At 33.3% G+C, this 16,293-nt stretch overlaps 4 protein-coding genes across 6 annotated transcripts; 1 reads left to right on the forward strand and 3 right to left on the reverse strand.

The window, feature by feature from the left end:
• Positions 1-119: 119 nt before the first annotated feature.
• Positions 120-1,023, reverse strand: Blp (mitochondrial import inner membrane translocase subunit Tim16). Its single transcript, XM_076383919.1, has 2 exons — positions 760-1,023; positions 120-629 (listed from the first exon to the last, which is right to left on the reverse strand). The coding sequence occupies exon 2, from the start codon at positions 617-619 to the stop codon at positions 218-220; it is 402 nt and encodes a 133-aa protein (XP_076240034.1). The 5' UTR covers positions 620-629; positions 760-1,023; the 3' UTR covers positions 120-217.
• A 252-nt stretch (positions 1,024-1,275) lies between these two features.
• Positions 1,276-4,148, reverse strand: LOC143182737 (protein farnesyltransferase subunit beta-like). 2 transcript variants are annotated; one of them, XM_076383918.1, is made up of 7 exons: positions 4,041-4,148; positions 2,894-3,019; positions 2,705-2,824; positions 2,395-2,633; positions 2,011-2,311; positions 1,704-1,939; positions 1,276-1,635 (listed from the first exon to the last, which is right to left on the reverse strand). In XM_076383918.1, the coding sequence occupies exons 2-7, from the start codon at positions 3,014-3,016 to the stop codon at positions 1,446-1,448; spliced, it is 1,209 nt and encodes a 402-aa protein (XP_076240033.1). In that variant the 5' UTR covers positions 3,017-3,019; positions 4,041-4,148; the 3' UTR covers positions 1,276-1,445. The 2 variants fall into 2 exon arrangements, with proteins under 2 accessions (XP_076240033.1, XP_076240032.1); XM_076383917.1 differs by lacking the exon at positions 4,041-4,148 and adding an exon at positions 3,610-3,822.
• Positions 4,149-4,207: 59 nt separating this feature from the next.
• LOC143182734 (uncharacterized) lies at positions 4,208-6,188 on the forward strand. The gene is made up of 2 exons (XM_076383914.1): positions 4,208-4,443; positions 4,547-6,188. The coding sequence occupies exon 2, from the start codon at positions 4,635-4,637 to the stop codon at positions 6,186-6,188; it is 1,554 nt and encodes a 517-aa protein (XP_076240029.1). The 5' UTR covers positions 4,208-4,443; positions 4,547-4,634.
• Positions 6,189-6,399: 211 nt separating this feature from the next.
• On the reverse strand, positions 6,400-15,384 carry LOC143182735 (free fatty acid receptor 4-like). 2 transcript variants are annotated; one of them, XM_076383916.1, is made up of 6 exons: positions 15,278-15,384; positions 12,476-12,922; positions 8,849-9,076; positions 7,566-7,748; positions 7,274-7,471; positions 6,400-7,145 (listed from the first exon to the last, which is right to left on the reverse strand). In XM_076383916.1, exons 2-6 carry the CDS (start codon positions 12,578-12,580, stop codon positions 6,540-6,542), a joined length of 1,320 nt encoding a protein of 439 aa, XP_076240031.1. In that variant the 5' UTR covers positions 12,581-12,922; positions 15,278-15,384; the 3' UTR covers positions 6,400-6,539. The 2 variants fall into 2 exon arrangements, with proteins under 2 accessions (XP_076240031.1, XP_076240030.1); XM_076383915.1 differs by having other exon boundaries at positions 12,476-12,932; positions 15,278-15,343.
• Positions 15,385-16,293: the final 909 nt, after the last annotated feature.

Below are 16,293 nucleotides of genomic sequence, written 5' to 3' on the forward strand. Positions count from 1 at the left end.
TTATTACTAGTGTAAACATTACAATATTTGAAAGACAAAAGCTAGTACAGTATTCAATAAGACCAAAATTTGTTTCATTTTAATATTTTGGTCAACAACAAAATACAATTATACCAATCTTATTGTTTGCACATTTCATACTATTTATTTATAATTAAAATATAGGTTGATATAATTCTGCAATATAATAATTAAATTTAGACTACAAAGAAAACTGCTAAAGTTGTTGGGATGTACTCTGTTGCGTGGAATCTGTTTTTGGTGGAGGAACTTTCTGATTTTTCAGTTCTTCATCAATGCGTTCTTTAGCACGTACCACTTTTGATTGAATATAAAAAGAACCACCTTTTGTTCTGTCGTTAGCTTCCATTAGGTATTTATAGTTACGTTCAATAGCTTCTGTTTGATCTAATCGATCAACATTTAAGATACGTAATGCTTCATCCAAGGAGATTCCAGTCTTTGAATTGGTTGCTACATGTTGAGCGCCCCGTGTTCCACCTCCTGCTCTGCGTGCAGCCTCTTGACTCGCCGCAATTTCTTGTCGTAATGCTCGTGTAAACGCTTTGCCGACGATTCGCGTACCCATCACAATTATTTGTATCAAATATTTCGCCATAACCTCTTCCCTTTAGGTTAAAAGTAATTGTTAGAATACTTTTCAATAGATATCGTTTTCTTAACTTTTAACTTTTTAATACTGTTCTATTAGCACAAATAATTCTATTTTTCTAATATTTGAAGAGTGACACAACTGACCTTAGACTTCACAAAAACGTTTTTGCACAATGCTTTTCTCGTGTTTCTAGCATTTCCGGGCACACTTGAGCGCTCTTGTATCTTTTATACCGCATATAGGTATATGCTCTGCGTATTCGTGAATCGGGTTCTCATTACCAAAAAAATGTGTTTACGTTATAGCACAAAATCACTTGTAATACAACATGACTATTTACTAGAAACTTAATATTACTTTTTATTGAACAAAACGTGCAATATGTAGGTATATAGTTTCATAAAGTAATTATCACTTAATAAGTGTACATTACACATGTGAAGATGATGAAATTTGGTTTAACAATGCGTAATAATTACAAATATATGATCGTGATTAATTTTAGTCAACTGTGCTTTGAAATTGAGGTTCTAATTTTCTACTAACGGTTTTGTTAAAATCCCTTATTATAAGAGATACATTGGGTTAAAACTAGCTAAATATTCATTATTTTAACATCTACTTTTTAAATCTTAATATAAAATTACAGAAAACAGATGTGATAATTGTTGTCGTTTTTAGTTTTATTAATCAATCAATTTGCATTTACACTCTGTGAAATAATTTTAAAGTAATGTGAAGGAATTTATTCCTTTGGATTTTTTTTCAAACTGAAATAGAAGCATTTGTTATTTATTCTGTCAATATATTTTAAACATTAAATATGTATTTAATCAGGTATCGGTAGTGTATTAAAGTATTTCAATGCTTCGTTTACAGCAGTAGGTAGTAAATTATACAAAGGTTGAATTGGTTCCACTAAATTCATTTTAGGAGGTCCAATAATTACTTGCATAAGAGAATTCTGTGCAACTGACAATCCACTCAGTGCATAACATGTATGATACATATCTTGAGAGCTACAACAGAATAAAAATTTACAAAATCTTTACTATGCATTGTTTATTATAGTAAAAATATTACATGCCTTCCAGGATTATCTACAAAACCACTACGAGGGTGTTGGCAGCAAATTAATAAATATTCTTGTAAGATAGCTTGATCAAATAACCAGTATTTGTACATTTTCCCTTCTTTTTCTAAAATATCTTGAATTATTGGAAAAGATGCACCCTGCCAGAAAGAGTAGCAGGAGTCAACTATCTTATTGGTACGTCCTTGAAATCCACCTTCAAGACGCGTTTGTTTATTTGTTATCCACCTCTGAAAAGTATAAATGTAAATATCATACAATTTTCTAATATGTCCTGTAAGATTTAAGAGATAAGATATACCAATAATGATTCTATGTGACAGAAATCAGTTTTTCCAAGAAGTACAAGTGCTGCTAATCCACAATATGTGTATCCTCCATGAGCTTCCATACCAGGAACACCTCCAAAACCACCTTCCCATGTTTGGCAGTCAATTATCCAGTTTAAACTATCCTCAAACATTTCAGGAGTGTATACATTTGTTAATTTCGCTACAACAACTGCACAATACACTCCTCTCATATCTACTTCTCCACCAACATGTAAACTAAATGAACCATCTTCTCTATGTAAAGATATCAGGAAGCGTTTAAGTGCTTTTCTGAAATCAGTATATAAACAATGTTTAGAACAGTAAGGACTAGTATTCCGTTTACATAAATGTATACTATTTCTCTTATATACCTATCTATTATTTGGTACGCTTCAGGAGTGCCAATGATACATAATGTATTTACTGCAGCATATGTGGATGCTAAGTGAGGATATTGTCCAGGACCTCCTCCAAAACCACCTTCTGGTGATTGACATTTGGCCACAAAATTAATAATTTTACTATATTCATCATCTTCTAAACGTTTGCCTAAGATATCCAGGGAATGTAAAATCCAAAAACACAACCATACTCTGCTGCAATCTAAGTGCTGAATAGCAGAATGCTTTGTATATGTAATTTGAAAAATAAAAGTAAATGTAATAGACAAAAGCTATATACCTCATAATTATCGTTAAGATGGGTCAAAGATTTTGTCAACATTTCAGTAAGTTTTCGTCTTCTTAAAATAGGGCTCGTATTCATTTTATAGTATTTAATCAAGTCATTTTCTATGCTATTCTGGAATCAAAATGTATATTAATGAACAGTAAAATAAGAGACAAATGTCGATAAATTATTCTTGTATACTTGTTGGTCAGATGTTGAAGTCTGATAGCCTTCATCATGCTGCTTTAGTTGCTGTAGTTTCACCAAGTCGTCAAATTGTCTAACAGGCTGTTCTTCACGTCCAAAAAACATTGAATTTGACATAATCTATTGAGCATGAAAATACATCGTATTAATTAACTGATAAAAATAAGAAATATACTCAAATTAAAATGTATAAGTGGAAAATGAGAATCGCCAAGTACAACGAAGTCGTTTTTGACTATACTTCAACTACAAATCCAAGTGGAATATCTAGGATTGTTACAAATAATTTTATTTGTTGTATATTGTATTTATACATACGTTCGGCCAAAAAATATTATATAATAAATCTTAAAGTACTATGCATGTGCATTATGATGCATATGCATGTGCATTAGTTTAACCAACAGAATTAGCTGAATAAAACCTACAATTGATCCTATGTGTTTCTGAATGTGTACAGTAGGTTAAATTGACGATACATTTGTATAATAAAACACGATATTTTTCGGCTAACCATATATAGGGTTGAATCGAGTTTAGTACATTACATTATTAAAGATTTACCGGGGGGAAGGGATCCCCTCCTCCGAGATGTAGTATACCTCAACTTTATTAATTTCACTTAATGAATAGATTAGCAGCTATCTGAATTTGATGCTTACAATTAATGAAGAAGGATATACCTTCTTTATTATGCATGTAGGAATTACCTGCTTTGTTATATGTGACTGGAATTCAAAAAATTCTATGCACTATTGACGCAAAATTTATGAGCAATAATGAGTTCAGGTTCGACCAAATCGTCTCGATAAATATATATCAGTGTAAAAACATGCACCAAGTACATTCGCAAAAATCGTGATCCGAGACTCCTGATCTCGGCGAGCTCTCATCAATTATTCCTGAGTTATCCCTACCGTCCCTACCACTCGTGGTGCGCAGTGGTGCGTATGTACTTGGCGCGAGTCTCTACCGAGACTCCTGATAAAAAATAGAAGTACGTATATGAATAGGAGTAATTTCTATCATTGCGATAAAAGAATGGGTAGGTAGGTATACATACATAATCATTAAAGTGATTTAAGGAACTTTAACAACCTATGACCACTTATACAATCTATTTATTTATGCATTTACTCACATCATCTATAACTTCTCAAATATATTTTGCAATTCATTTGTACCATAAAAATTGCTTATTCGTTGTAAGAAACGCATTTCAAAATTTAATCGGACATAGACCAAAATCAACCAAAATCTTGCTAGCCAGCTAGTGGCGACATCTGAGAACTGTAGATTATGGGCATTGCATAGGGTTAAAAAATTGTTAGTCAGAAAAAAAGCATTGCTTATCCATTCTATATTCTATCGTATATCTCGTCTGTGATTTAAATTTCTCATGTTAACATTGTCAACCATTGTCAACTAACAATCGTCAGAAACTACGTTACATGAATCCGTGAATGGAACTACGCGCGAATGAAAATTATATATGAAATTTTAATTGTTAAACAGGTTGCTTGGTGATGCATCTATGTTATCGGGTATGAGTTAACCAATATCTAGTTTGAAATGTTTTGCAGAAAATTTTTTAAATGATTTTGGGTTTCATTGAAAACAGTTTTTAATTTAAGTAATCATTTTTAGCGACTGCAGTATTATTCATATAAAAATAAAAGTAAAAATAAAGTAGGAGTAACAAACGAGTTTTGTTTGAATTTGCGAACAAGTAATAATGTATATTTCAACAAATAGTTTTTTTGAGTCAAAAAATTTCGTCATTTATACGTTCTATGATAAAAAAACCTGCTTTTGCTGGAACGAGGACAAGCTTGTTATATTTCCGTATTTAGAAGATAATTCTACTCCTGTTGAAGTTTTAACTGCACCAGCTCCAATAAGAAGTATACAATGCTTTACCAATCGTATTTTTATAATTTGTATTCCGCAAGGTATTTACAAACTCTCAAGAGAAAGAGAATTTGCTGTTTTAAGCAAAAGTGCAGTTGGAATGGGTACTGTATTTTATGAGGTTTTGATACCGAAGAATAAGTACCTTTATTTAGACAATAAACAAAACATGACAAGTAAACTACTCTTTCAACTGTCTTCAGAGAAAAGTGATTCAAGTAAACTATGTATTTACCCTGTGAATAAGGAAAACGCTATGGATCAATTTATAAGTACCTTAACAAACAATGATTCCACTATAGAAAATTTATGTGTAATAGTAGATGAGAAGAAAGTTTTTGTACTATTTAAGGAGACTGTTCATATTATATACAATAGTATTTATTTCATTAGAAATGCAGTTCCTGTACAAAACGATTCTAAAATTGCTGGATTATTGTTTCTTACTGATGTAGATACAATTATCTTAATGCATTCAAAGAACAATACATTATCTTTTGAAAAAATATCTGTAGGAATAAATGTAAAAGCTATTTGTGCCAATTTTAGTCAATTGACTGAAGATACATTGTGGTTTGTTTGTTCAGACGAATCCAAACTATATTATGGAAAGAAACAATTATTTGTAGATGATATTCAAAGGATAAGAGTTCAAGATAAAAACTTTGCTTGTTTGCAATGCTATGATTCTAAAATAATTTTAGGCCTGACTGCAAACAAGCAGCTCATAGAATTTTTTACTGATGCAGTGGAAAGAAGATTATCTGAAGAACATGATACTTTTATCAATCTTCATCCTGATATGTTAAAAGGTACCAAAGTTATAATGGACAAGATTTATAAAGGAAGTCAGGAACTGCATGCTTTAAATGAAACATTAATAACTAAAGAAGATAAATTACGAAGAATAAATTTATATGCTCACAAACATAAGGTGCGAATACATCCAAAAATATCAATAAATAAGATAGTTAATAAACTATTCCTGTCTGCAAGATTTCCTGATGCTCTGCCCAAAAATAGTTGGGTCATTGTTAACGTAAGATTAGATTATCAGAACTTATTTTCTATGAATAAGATAGTAGATCAAGAGGTAGTAGTGGATATTCAAATACCTGAACATAAAGCAATAAGTTTTTTGCAATGTGCAATAGATTTAGTCACATTGAAGGAAGAAGGACATTCTTGGTGCTTAATAAGAAATTATGTTATCAGTCCTTTTACTGAAAGAAACAGAAAAAAGAAGACAAGGTCAAATAAGATAGATTTTATAAATTCCAAAATTGCTATGCTTAGAAATTTAATCAAAGAAGGCAATATCGATATGAAAAAATTATCTGAAATTAAGGAAAGTGTAAGAAAAATTAGCAATGCATAAAATTTAACCACATTAAAATATATAATTTACTTTACAAATATTTAAATATTTCATTGACAGATAACAGTGGGATATGTTTATAAAATTTTATATTGTATATTAGTTCATTTTTTACTATTTGTATGAAAAGTCAATTAAAACAATGACATTTACAAAAAGTTTGTTTTATGTTTATTTGATGAACCTCGTGCGTTTTCGAGAGATCTATTCCTGCTTCCTTAACACTGAGATTTTTTTCCATTGATTTATATTTTATTGGGTTGTTCGGAAAATAATTTCGTTAAAATTATAACTAACGACACTCTTGGGAAAAACGAAATTACTTTCCGAACACCCCAATACAAAGATATCTCACAATTTTTCTGAACTGGGTACTTCGACGATGCTACCTATACTACAACTGGAGCTTTTCTTCGACTGTTTTTGTTGGTTCCGTGAGCTACTAGGTGTTCTGATACCACCCAGTCGATTCTGAAGCGCTTCTAACGATTTAGAATTCTTCTTAGAACCTCCTTGTTCTCTGATCCTAGTATTACTGTCGAGTTGGCGACGCCATAATCTAGCAAAGCAGATTCGGAAGTTCTCCGAAAAGACACCGTAAAGGAGAGGATTAACAACTGTGTTCAACTGCGCAATCATCAGAGTCCAAATGAAATGATATGATCTCAAAAAGAATTTCGTGTCTTCAGTAGGTCTTCTGCCATCCGCGTATATCAAGAGCATCACAATGGTGATGGGAAGCCACATGACGAGCACAGCCAATACGTTCAGCAGTAAAATTCGCACTACTCGAAGATGCTTATGTAAGCGTATCTCTTCATGCTGAGAAAGACTGCCAGTACGCCCTTGGCGGCCTGTTATCGATGCTGCAGAGAGTTTCCTTGCAGCCCAAGGTAGCAACGTGCCCACTACAGATAGCTCCGAGTCTCTTCTACCTGTTGCGCCACCCTCCAACCCCTACAACGTATATTTACCGTGTTCGGTCAGAAATAGACGACCATGACATGCAGACGGTCGATTATGAAATAGCCAGACCATCATGATGTCATAATAACATTAAAAGGATATTATTATGAATGAATTACTTGAGCAACACATGGAACGGCCCATCGGCTTCGGGTGTCAAGAATTTTTTGGAAAATACGTTGATAGTGGTAAACTAGAAGTGCCATGGGTAGAAGGCAAGCCAGAACGACGATTGGTACAGTAAACCACAACGAAACGTTAATAATTTCGCTTCGTGGGAAGATTAAAGTACAGATCGTCAACTCATTCGTGATATCCTGTGGATTTCAATAGCATTACGTTTTCTGTCGCACAACTACCCGATAGAATGAATTGAAATATTATTGATAAACAGGAATTGATGTAAAATACCTTCGATTGAAACCAAAACACGACCGGTAGAAACACAAAAGCGGCGATGATCCAGGTGAAAAGACTAGCTGCTAGAACTCTGGACTTTGTCAAGGCACTTCTGTAAGGAGCTATTGCCAAGCATCGATGTCTGTCCATCGATATGAACATTAGGGTCCAGAGAAGCACGAAACCGCAGACGAACTGCAAGGAGTCAATATTTTTACTCATTTTAATGTATTTTTTCCTGCAAGCTGATTATATAATGTAAATATTATAATCATTTAATGCTTGTCTCGAAATATACTCTCAAGATAGAGAATTATATGAAGAAATACATATCTGTAATCAGATGACAAAACCTGATATGTCATGATTTTCTAATTTTTCAGCACAATGATTTTAAAGTTAGGAAAACTAATAGGTAAACCTACATATTATGAATTGCCACCTTGTTTTTTCCTTAAATTATGTGACATACAGATATCATCTTTTGTAAATCGTTCGATCTCATCTAGATACACATGGAAGAGTACGCATTTCGATTTTGAAAAAAAAATGATATATCATATTTTTACTATCTGGTTACAGATCAGATTACAGATCAGTTTCAAGATCAAACAAAGATAGTTCATGAGAAAAGGGCTTCAACTAACAATGCATCAAAAGGAGCGCAGTATTTATAGAGTCAGTCGTTAGCCCTTTGTTAGTGATTGCAGCCTTGATCAGTAAAAAAGGAAAATTTATGTAATGTCAACACTTCTATTGTCGTACACGTGTGGCATTTCAATTTTGACTTAATTAAGATAATCGTATTTTGTTAAAGGTCTTCAAAGGCCCTCAATGTATAATTTGATGAAGATGAATAAAAAAGGAAAGCCGCGGATACAAATTTGATTTCATATTACAGCTATTGAAAAACTAAAGAAGTTAACTATGATGATAATAAAAAAACAGAAAAACTTAAAATTGCAAGAATGAAAATCAGTGAGCGATTCCGTACATATAAGTTCCTCGAATCGTTCCAGTACTTCAGCTAATGAATTATACATATTTCGTTTCAAAGTTTGTATTCTAAATAATAGAATAAAGTAAGAAATACAGTAGAACCTGGCTTATTCGGAGTACCACGAGATTCAAACCTGAAGCAGCCTTTGGTAGTTAACTTCATTTTCTTTAGCAAACTACTATTATTTTACTGTACTCTTATTATTATTACATTCAATATGCGCAACTCTAAATAACAGAAATTTTGAATATTCAAAGCTCAGTTAACGAAGCTTCCACTGTTCTCTCAACTATACCTGGGAATAGGGTAGCAGTCGACAGATCGTATCCCCGAGACGCCAAGACTGCGTCAATCTGGTGTAAGCGACTGCTGGTACACCCACGGTGAACAAAAGGTCCGCAGCGGCCAAGTTCACTAGACACAAGTTTGTGGGTGTCCTCATTTCTCTGTACCTGAGCACACAACCAGCTATGCCTAAGTTAGCACCAATCGCCAGAATGAAACTGATCACCAATACCACCACCTGTGAACACATTCGATTTGTTGACCAGATCCTTTTTTTCTTCTTACAAATTATGTGATTTATAATAGTATAATAAAATAAGTGTTTTGAATCAAAGGTGATGAAGAAGATAACACGATTATGAGTAAAATATAAATAGGGAGAAGGAAAAAATGAAAAACTACGGTAATATTTTCATTAATCGATTGATATCTGACTTAATACAAAGCGTTTGATAATAAGTGTCAGTAATTTTAGTAGGTGGTTTTACATATCAAAGTAAGACGAAAATTAAGAATGATAAAATTGTGTTTTGTTTACAACTTCATTTCAGAGTTATTAATTGTTGGAAAATATGTCTAAAATTCGTGTTAAATGTATCTGATTTGGGATTTACTCTACTGTCGAGTAGCTATTATTGTGCAGGCCAGACACAGCAAAGTCAGTAGAATAAGTCCCGAGTCAGACATCATTTCACGCGCATTTTAGGCGTTTTTTTAAAACTAATAACTCGAAAATGAAGCCTGAAATGCAGTTTCGTCTATTTTCATTTTTTTCTTCTTTTAGCATATAGAATTATCCTTCAAAATGTCTGATACCTGTCGTCGAACACCCTGTGTCTTTTGTTGAAAATTAGTATTTATTAAGTCTCAGATTAGTATTTATTAAATCATGGTTTGCATTTTAATTGGGATCTTACACCTTGGATAATAGTCATAGTGTATACCTACTAGTTACAGAATTATTTAAAAGATTAACGCTAATTGAAAAATTATCGCTTTGAAGAAGTCTTGATGACCTTAACCATAAACAGCTTAAAGTCATTCAAGACTCGAATAAACGCTTCTGAATAATGAAATTTCTTGATTGGAATTAGTTTCTTAAACAACAGTAGTTATTTTCCCCCTTTTCTCATTTTCATCTGTCGCTCATGATTGCTTCCGCCTTCTACTTTCTTTGCCCTAAAACTTCTCTTCGTTCATATATGTATGGTTCAAAGCTCTCATCGTTATGTTACTTTCTCTTCGGTTATAATTCTTCACTAAAAGCGAGGGAACATTTGCTTTGTCAGATAACCTCATTTGGAAACCCAAAAATAGGTACACTCATATGCATTGTTCACCTCTCTAATGAGACACAAGCTTTCGAGCTGCTAATTAATAGCTTCACCCGAGATACCGATTATAAAGACGCGTTGAAGATGTGATCATCGATGTTATCAGATCGTTTTGTCTTTGTATACACGATGTATTTTAGAACTATAGATAAGAATTCGGCATTTACGTGCAAAGACAACGTACTCAAACACTCTAATACAAACTTAATCTTGCTAAATAATCATTATTAGCGTTTAATACGTTCTAGGATCTGTGTATATCAATTGACCTTTGCACTTTGAACTTGCTTCTATTCAGAAAGCTCTTGTTTTCATGGTGCCCTCTGGTTGTCAGTGTTTTAGGTCATAATAGAAGGATTTACAATTATGGGATAATCCTATTGTGATGTTCTAAAAATAACGATGCTTAAGAATTTTTTTTGCAAAAACTATACAACGTATCGTTTTGAAACTTAATGGTATTATTTACTAATATCTTAAGATTATTTTAAACTTTTGTCAAGTAAAAAAAATAGATGTATAAAAAGTTTTAGCTCATTCGCCACAAAACATCTCTTCTCCATGACTGCCACGGTAACACCATAATGGTTTGAACAATTCGCTTCATGTTTTGCAGATAGGTTCAGTAGATGTGTCATTTTCGTCCCTACAAAAATTGTTTCGATTCGAAATTATTTTGAATTTAGGGAGTCAAGAAATTAGTGATTTTTTTTGCTAAATAAACACAAAAATGAGATTTATAAACTATTCTGGTACTGCGATAGCCACGAATCTTTTTGATTTTTTGTTTTTGGACTACTGCATCAGCTGGAATCGTGGCAGTCATGAAGAAAAACTTGTTTGTGGCACCATAGAAGGGCTTTTCATACATACGCCCTTTTTGCTTGAAAAAATTTTAAAATAATCTTAAGATACTAATAAATAATCCCATTAAGTTTTAAAATATATCGTTTTAAACATTTAAAACATACCCTTTTAAAACAGTTTAGTTTCTGGAAAAAAATGGCTAAAGATCGCCTTATTTTCGAAGCGTAGGGTAGCTCCTTAAATGAATTTGGGTTTGGACATGGTTCTATTGGACAAAATAAAAACTAAGACACACACAGTGTCGTATAATAATTTGTGAGTTTCTTCATATCACGCATATAATCACGTTATGTACATCTTTTATAGTTAGTTTAGTTTTCTCTCCATCTGATGGTTTTTCATCTAATTTAATTTGTACTTAATTATAATTCGTGATTTTACTGAATGTTTATAGGATGATCTCATAACTTTATACGTTATATTTCGTAAACTGAAGTCTTTGGACAATTAGGTTTCTATTTATAGATTTCCATTCTCTAACACTACCTTAAAATCGGATTTAAGTTAGGTGCTTCCCTTCTCAGTTCTTTTGTTTTCTCCTCTACTTCTTGTTTTTCAAGATTTCTTTGTTCCCTTTCCATGAATCTCTAAGCTCTTACTTGCAGTCCCAACCCCCCAGAACAGAATATAGTAAAAGAGCTCAGTCTACTTGAAATCCATTCAAGTAATGCGCAACTTTGAAGGTACAAGTTCTGAAATATGTTTTCGTATTACTCATTTAACTAATCTTCAAGAAGAATTTCAAGAAGTATTTTTAATATATTTCTGATAGCTTGATTTTTCACAAGACATTCAAAAATATGAAAACTTCACTCTTTGCTGCTTTTGCATCACCATTATGTCTTTATAATATATTACAGAATATTCAACGACGACTACATGAGAAAATAAAACAAAAATGAAGATAGATAAAATTGTGTGTGTGTATAAATCCTAGGTCAGTCACGTTTCACGCGCAGTTTAAATATTTCTTTAACAATTAATAACTCGTTAATGAAGACTCAAACACAATTCCATCTACCTTAATTTCTGGCTTATTTTAGCAAGTAGAATCATCCCTTAAAATTGTTGAGACCTGTTGTCGAACACCCTGTACGTATATCTCATTAGAAACTCATAGCGTTTTGATGACAAGTCTGTAGCAACATACAGCATTTGTTTCGTTAATTATTTTACGATTTACTACTAATAATGAATTTATTAATTGTAAAACACACGTTTCTAAAAAGAAATAATAAATTGCAGACTTTTGCATATGGCTTATGTCGTCGAAAATAAAACTAATAAAAATTGAGACAATAGTTGATGCACCGATAATTAACTTCTACCATATCGAAGATATAATTATTTAATTAATTCCAAATTAATTAAAATTATAATAAAAGCAGCAACATTTCACAGCAAAGCAATACCATTTTTGCCAATCACAAACTTGCCTCGACAGTGCTGGCGCCCTTCCGATTGCCAAACTCGCTGTAGTAAGTGAAATAGTAACGCGGTCCCCATACTTCGTCCTCTCCCCAGAGATAAGACGAATTCATGGTTCAGATAATACCAGTTCTATTATGGCGGGCAGATTGAGACAGACTCATGATTCAAATCCTTGCTCGTCGGTTTGTCGACGAATCCTTTCCCGCCACGAGCTTCCTTCTATCCTCTCGAGACTGCTGCACCGTCCTATCGAACATTTATCTTCCGTTCGCTGGACCAGCGATGCGACAAATGCTTGCTTCGTCGCTGGAAACCGTTCACAGTTTATTGTCGTTTCATTTTACTTCGTCCCTGGTCCCGCGAGATCGTTCCTCGAACACCGTCTCGCATTTCAGTGGGCTTTATTGACGCTATCCGTGCAACGTATCCGGTTGATAAGACTTATCGGACCTCTGTAACAGACTAATCACTTAATGCAATTTAACTTCTGGACAACTGAGTTGCGGTCCATTAAAGTCTATTACGTGTCGATCTCGCGTAATCCGCTTCACCGATATTTCTATCCTATTGAATGGTCAATTGCATCTATGGGCCTCGGTGTTCAAGTTCCTGAATGTAACAGGTAGATCTCGCCCACGTTTCAAGGTATCGTGGGCGACGAATTGCTAATCTACAGGAAATCTAAAGCGGGAACTAAACAGGGGCTCTTTGCTTGGAATTTTGTGGGTGGTAGTGATAAGATCGTCAGAACCCTTCTTATAAAAGGGCTTCGATTTCTCCTGACAGTAATCTGCTAATCCCCTGAAAACTTGGAGCAACACGAACTTAAAGTTGATCTTTTGCATAAAATTTTATGCTGGCTGACCCAATCTTCGAACACTTCCTTCTTTTGAAATAATCCTATTCGTGATGTGCTTGGTTCGAAACAATTTCTTTTGTCCCTATTTTTAACGGAGCCCAACGAACTACAGAATAGTAACTTGAGACGGAGCGAGGAAAATATTTACGGAAGTTTACGGCCGAAAGAAGATTAACACCTTCGACGGTTTTAAAAAAAGCGATGAAGCGGTTTCCTTTGCTGGGAGGGAATGGGTTTACGCGAAACCACTGGCGCGCTTCTCATTATTCTTACGAATTATTCTCCGCGCTTGCACACGCAAGATATATTCGATCGCTGGCAAACAACGGGCCCGACGTTTACGCGCGTAAACTCGCCCTTGTGGATTCACGATCCTCAAGTCACCGAATCGATTGCCCTTCCTTCGAACTCGTCAACTTTCTATCCGCCTTCGCTTTTTATCAACTTAATTTCTTTCGTATTTTACGATGTTACCCAACTCGCTGAAAATCTATATTTGGTAAATAGAAAGAAATAATTATGGAACCTAGATGTTGGGAGTTGCTTAAATAAAAGTTATCTATCTAATTAAATTGCAGGTAACAATGCATTAGAAGATATAGTCGATATTGCTTCCTTTTTTCGTACGCTCCGCGAGATATTTATAAATCAACGGAACATCGATATTGTTCCCCTGTACGAAAAGAGAATATCGGACGGTTGAATTTTACGTCGACGGGGTACGAAAATATCCTAATGACCGAAGGGAGTGGTTGTTGCCTTATCTTTGAAGAGAAACACTGTCTTTCGTTTCTTCTAATTATCTTGTCGCTAAGTCATATCTTACACTGTGTGTAAACAATATACATAGCAATATTTTAAAGGATGGTAGAAGAGCTTAAATGGAACACTAAATGTTCTATGACAATGTGCAATCTGACTCTATTTTGCAGTGATAATGTCTTGAAGTTGAAATACTTATATGCTAAACTAGCAATCAAAAGACTGTAATTTTATAGTTGCATTGAAGTCGCTTTAATAAATAATACATTTTGTTGTATCTCTTACGGTTTAATTTTTATAAAGTTTTAATAGTATAAGATTCATTTCCTACGAGCATTTAACTTTATAAAAGTTAAATTTTTTTGCAATGTTTCTGCTTTTTTATTTTTTTTTTCTACAAAGCATCTGTAGAATAACAGAACCCTTTGATTATTTATTAGTTTAGCATATAGGTACATTAACTGTAGGGCATTATTATTGCAAAATAGGAGCAGATTGGACATCATGTCATACATCATTTTTTTTGTTCTATTTGAGCTTCTCTACAACCCTTTAAAGTATTACTGCGTATATTGTTTACACCCCGCATACATATGTATATTTGTGGAAGATTAAAATCTGGTGATTGTTTGTTTGCTTGTTTTTTTCTTAAAAGAGAAGAAATTAGTAGTGAGATTAATGGGATGAGGATTTGTCGATGAAGAAAAGAGGTCTCAGATAGTCTAAGCAAGAATCTTTTTTCGTTTTTCAATCCGTCAAGTACGAATGAACAAGTGGCGATCTTGGAAACAGTGGATTGGCTTCGATAAATTGTTTTCAACTGTCCAGTTATGTCACTGAACCTGATTCTTGGGTTAATAAATTTATTGCAACTGATTCGTATGACGTTATAGTTATCCCTACTCAGAGACACGGCAAATCAAAATCCTCGAGTTCTAATTGTTTTTTGTAGTAACAGTGGTAAATCATTAATTCTTGTCTATTAAATGTAAAATCTCCTTTGATTTGCGTCGCTGAAACTTTTATTAATTTAGAAAACTAATCTATGTTATATCGAGCAAAAAGTTTGGTACTCATACTTTAATGCAAATAGGAAATTAAAATTTTTGTTGAATTACAGAAAACACTCATAATTGTTTAAACATTGGCTATTCCGTCTAAAAAAAGAGATGGACAAGACACATACCTTTACAAAATTATGTTAATCCAATACTGTTCAATTACAAGCACAATTCTAAATTTTGAACCAAAGAAAATTTAAATTTGGAATGACAACGAATATTACAATTTAATTTAGTGATATAAAAAAGGTAGAATTGTCTTACATTAACGCTCGTGTATATGATAATTTTAAGTGTCTCAAAGAAACGCGTCTAACGCCTGCAGATGCCACCCGCCAACTGTTCGCTTCGAATAATTATCATCCATCGGGAGACGCGCTGCACTCTACTACGCAGATTCTTCTGCGCAAGTTCAAATATCTCGTGACCGTTTTCTAACTAACATAGAATAGAATGTAATTTTTTGTGTAAAAATGTGTCCATGTATAGAGATTTTATAAATTGTAGTATAGTACTGCCTGAAATCAGAAAAAATGAAGTGTGAAGAATGACAAGAAAATGTTGGCTGTTGTAACGTGAACTGCACCTACATTTTGACGGACTATGTGCTTATCTTCTATATTAATATTTACAATACCCAATATTTAAGTCTTGTATGGTCAATGACAGGCAATGACTCTGCTACACCTCGTCATTTTATTTTTTTATTTTTCATGTCGTGTTTCTTCTCAATAAACTGTTTCGAAACGAGTCTCTGATAAAATGTTTAGAACAGGGGTATATCCAGAACCCTTTTTTGGTGAAGGGGAAGAAATGTATAAAGTACATACATTTTTTAACCTTCTTTTACACGATTTGAAAAGTCCTCGTAATTTATATTTTAATATTTCTATCCGATACTAGTATAGTCTAAGTAACTAAATTCATATTAATTATTTATGCGTTAAGTGTATACCCCGAAGATGCATAATTTGAATTTTCGTGAAGATATTTGAACAACTGGGTAAACAATACAAAAACAATTGTAATTCAAAAACGAAGTCATTCTTAAAGCATATTAGACATATATTTATACGAACTTTTCTTATTTTAGTATGCTGAATTCAGCTCTGAAGTTATATATCCATGTTTGGAACATATT

This window comes from Calliopsis andreniformis, chromosome 9 (assembly GCF_051401765.1).
Source record: "Calliopsis andreniformis isolate RMS-2024a chromosome 9, iyCalAndr_principal, whole genome shotgun sequence".
Lineage (NCBI taxonomy): Eukaryota > Metazoa > Arthropoda > Insecta > Hymenoptera > Andrenidae > Calliopsis > Calliopsis andreniformis.